Source organism: Mus pahari, chromosome 3 (genome assembly GCF_900095145.1).
Source record: "Mus pahari chromosome 3, PAHARI_EIJ_v1.1, whole genome shotgun sequence".
Taxonomy (NCBI): Eukaryota; Metazoa; Chordata; class Mammalia; order Rodentia; family Muridae; genus Mus; species Mus pahari.
The window spans coordinates 95,125,386-95,128,737 of NC_034592.1; the positions used below are offsets into that span (position 1 = coordinate 95,125,386).

At 36.8% G+C, this 3,352-nt stretch overlaps 1 protein-coding gene across 2 annotated transcripts; it reads left to right on the top strand.

The window, feature by feature from the left end:
- The first annotated feature begins 352 nt into the window (after positions 1-352).
- Positions 353-2,791, top strand: LOC110318910 (olfactory receptor 4F21-like). Of its 2 annotated transcripts, XM_021194247.1 has the most exons (2): positions 382-1,281; positions 2,780-2,791. In XM_021194247.1, the coding sequence occupies exons 1-2, from the start codon at positions 382-384 to the stop codon at positions 2,789-2,791; spliced, it is 912 nt and encodes a 303-aa protein (XP_021049906.1). The 2 variants fall into 2 exon arrangements, with proteins under 2 accessions (XP_021049905.1, XP_021049906.1); XM_021194246.1 differs by lacking the exon at positions 2,780-2,791 and having other exon boundaries at positions 353-1,407.
- Positions 2,792-3,352: the final 561 nt, after the last annotated feature.

The window sequence follows — 3,352 nt, forward strand, 5'->3', positions numbered from 1 at the left end:
AAACAAGAAAAGTAGCCCATTGCATCCATTTAGTATCTAGCAACTTCCTTGTCTTTATATATTTAATAATATACTATCATTATGTGAAACCATTTTGTATCCCAGGAGCCTTGAACCCATGATTCTTCAGCTTCAGCAATAAACACTGGAACTGAAGAAATATGCTGCCTTCAATCTCTTCTAGTTTCCATCTCTTCTCTCACGATCCCCTGATCACTATTCTTCCTTTCCCTGCTGTTATTCCTGTATTTCTGACTCTGATACAGACAATAAACAAAACAGGGAGTTATAATTAATGGATATACATTATGCTATCTCTGATGACAACTTTATCATTTTCTATCAACAGGTCCATTGAAATTGTCTCCTCTGTTCCAGTCAATGGATCAAATAAATAAAACTGTAGTTTTTGAATTTGTATTGTTGGGACTCTCCAGTTCTTGGAAAAGTACAATTTTCCTCATGTCCACCTTCTCTTTGCTCTATGTAAGCATCATCGTGGGAAATCTTTTCATTGTCTTTTTGGTAATTACTGACTCCCATTTACAGTCTCCTATGTATTTTCTTTTGGCCAATCTGTCCCTCATTGATGTTGGACTTTCCTCTACCACAGTGCCCAAGATGATGTCAGATCTTCTGAAAGAGCACAAAGTAATTTCTTTCCACAGTTGCATGACTCAGATCTGCTCCATCCACATTATGGGAGGAGTGGAGATGGTGCTGCTCATAGCCATGGCGTTTGACAGGTACACGGCCATCTGTAAGCCTCTGCGCTACTTGAGCATCATGAGCCCTAGAATATGCATTTCATTTGTAATTGCTGGCTGGGTCACTGGAGTGGTCCATGCCCTGTCACAGTTCTCTTTTGTTGTGAACCTGCCTTTTTGTGGTCCTAACAGAGTGGACAGCTTTTACTGTGACTTCCCTCGAATCATACAACTCGCGTGCACGGATGGAGACAAGCTTGAGTTTGTTGTTGCTGCCAACAGTGGCTTCATGAGCATGATGACCTTTTTCTTGCTTCTCCTCTCCTATGTCTTCATTTTGGTCACAGTCTGGCAAAGGTCTTCAGGGGACTTGTCAAAGGCGCTTGTCACTCTGTCAGCTCACATCACTGTGGTTGTTCTATTTTTTACTCCATGCATGTTTCTCTATGTGTGGCCTTTCCCCACATCATCGATCGACAAATACCTGTTCATTGTTGACTTTGCTGTCACCCCTGCTCTTAATCCTGTCATCTATACTTTAAGGAACAAAGATATGAAGGAAGCCATAAAAAAGCTGAGCAAGCAGAGATGTTACATCAGAATTTTATGACCAAATCTGTCATTAGAGTTTGTTTATGACTACAGAAACCTGTATTTTCCTGACTGTTTGACATCTTCAGTTAACATGTTTTACAGGCCAGACTCAGCATTAAATGTACCTCACTGAACAAATATATATTATTTTTGCAAACTACTTACTAACAGATTTTACAACTGTGGGAAAAGGAAACTTATCACCGTGTGAGTGAGATATTGTAAAAAGATAGTGGCTCTGTTAAGGAATAATATTTTATACTTTAGATTATAATCATTTTGACAAAAGAAATAATATAATGGCATTCCTTCTGTTTCCCACGTGCTTCACAAAATAAAAACCTATTTATTTATTCTGCCAAATGTCACATGCAATCATTAAATATACAGAAACAGTAGCTCTATTTAGTATACCTAAAAACTCCTGAAAACAAAAATAAGACACAATCTGATTACAGACTTTTTGTTTGGAAACTGATAGTTAGTGGAATAAAGAAGTGAGAGAAAAGAGAACGAAAAAGTGAAGTATAATGGTAATATACATAACTAGGTTCCAAGCATAAGGAAGACAAGAAAAGGGAACACTACTATTAATGAATAAACATTATGGAGATTACTCAAAGATTTTTAAACAAGATGACCAAATCTTGATTCAGAAACTCTGTTATTTGTGTGTGTAATCAAAATATCAAATAGGTATCTATACACACATATTTATTGCATTTCTACTCACAATAGCTAAGAAATTGATACTACCTAAGAATCCATCAAATAATGAATGAATATACCAAATGTGATCACATGCAAATGTAATATTATTAAGTCATAAAAGTAAGGACAAATTCTCATTCACATAAAAGTAGATACAACTGGAAATATGTAGAATAAACCAGCTTTGGTAAAACAAGTTCCATGTGATTTAATGCATGTATGAAACTTTTATTTTCTTATTATTCCTTAATCTTTTTTAAAAATAAATTTTATTTAGTTACTTTTTGGGTAATTTCATACATGAATAATATACTTACATCATTTCCTTGACCTTCCCTCTTCCACCTCTTCTCATTTCCCCCTCCTCCACTTTTCCCTCCCTCCATCTTTTACTCTGCCCAAGTCTATGGATTTGTTTTTATTATCTAATTATTATATATACACACAAAAATACACACATGCACAAATAAAATACACACACACACACACACACATACACGCACACACACACACACACACACACAAGCTAATTGAGTTTGTTTAATGTCCCTCCTGTATTTGTGTGTTTAGAATTTAAGGCATGGAACTGGAAATTCTATTCAGGGACTTATCTCTGGAGGACATTGATTCTCCATCCCTAAGCAGATATTGATTGATGAAAGTTCTACATCCAGGGATGGGACCTTGTGAATTTTTCCTCATCAATGTCTAAAGTTAGGCTTAATTAATTTACCAAATTTAGAGAATTATGCAATACATATCATAACCTAATTTGTTAGTGTTTAGACTATCAAAAAACAGTGACACATCTATGTTCCTTTTTTTCTATCTCATTGTATTTTTTTATTTTAATTAATTTATTTTTTACACTCCATATTTTATTCTCCTCCCCCATCTACCCTCTACCTGTTCCACATCCCATACCTCCTCCCCAACCCATGTCTCCACATGGATGCCCCATCCCCCCACCCACCTGACCTCTAAATTCCCTGGGGCCTCCAGTCTCTTGAGGGTTAGTTACATCATCTCTGAATAAATACAGACCCGGAAGTCCTCTACTGTATGTGTGTTGGGGACCTCAGATCAGCTGGTGTATGCTACCTGTTTGGAAGTTCAGTGTTTGAGATATCTCGGGAATCCAGATTAATTGAGACTGCTGGTCCTCATTCAGACTCCCTCTATTCCTCAGCTTTTTTCATCCTTCCCTAATTCAACAACATGGGTCAGCTACTTTCATCCTTTCCTAATTCAACAACAGGGATCAGCTACTTCTGTTCATTGGTTGGTTGTAACTATCTGCATCTGACTCTTTCAGCTGCTTGTTGGATCTTTCTGAGGGC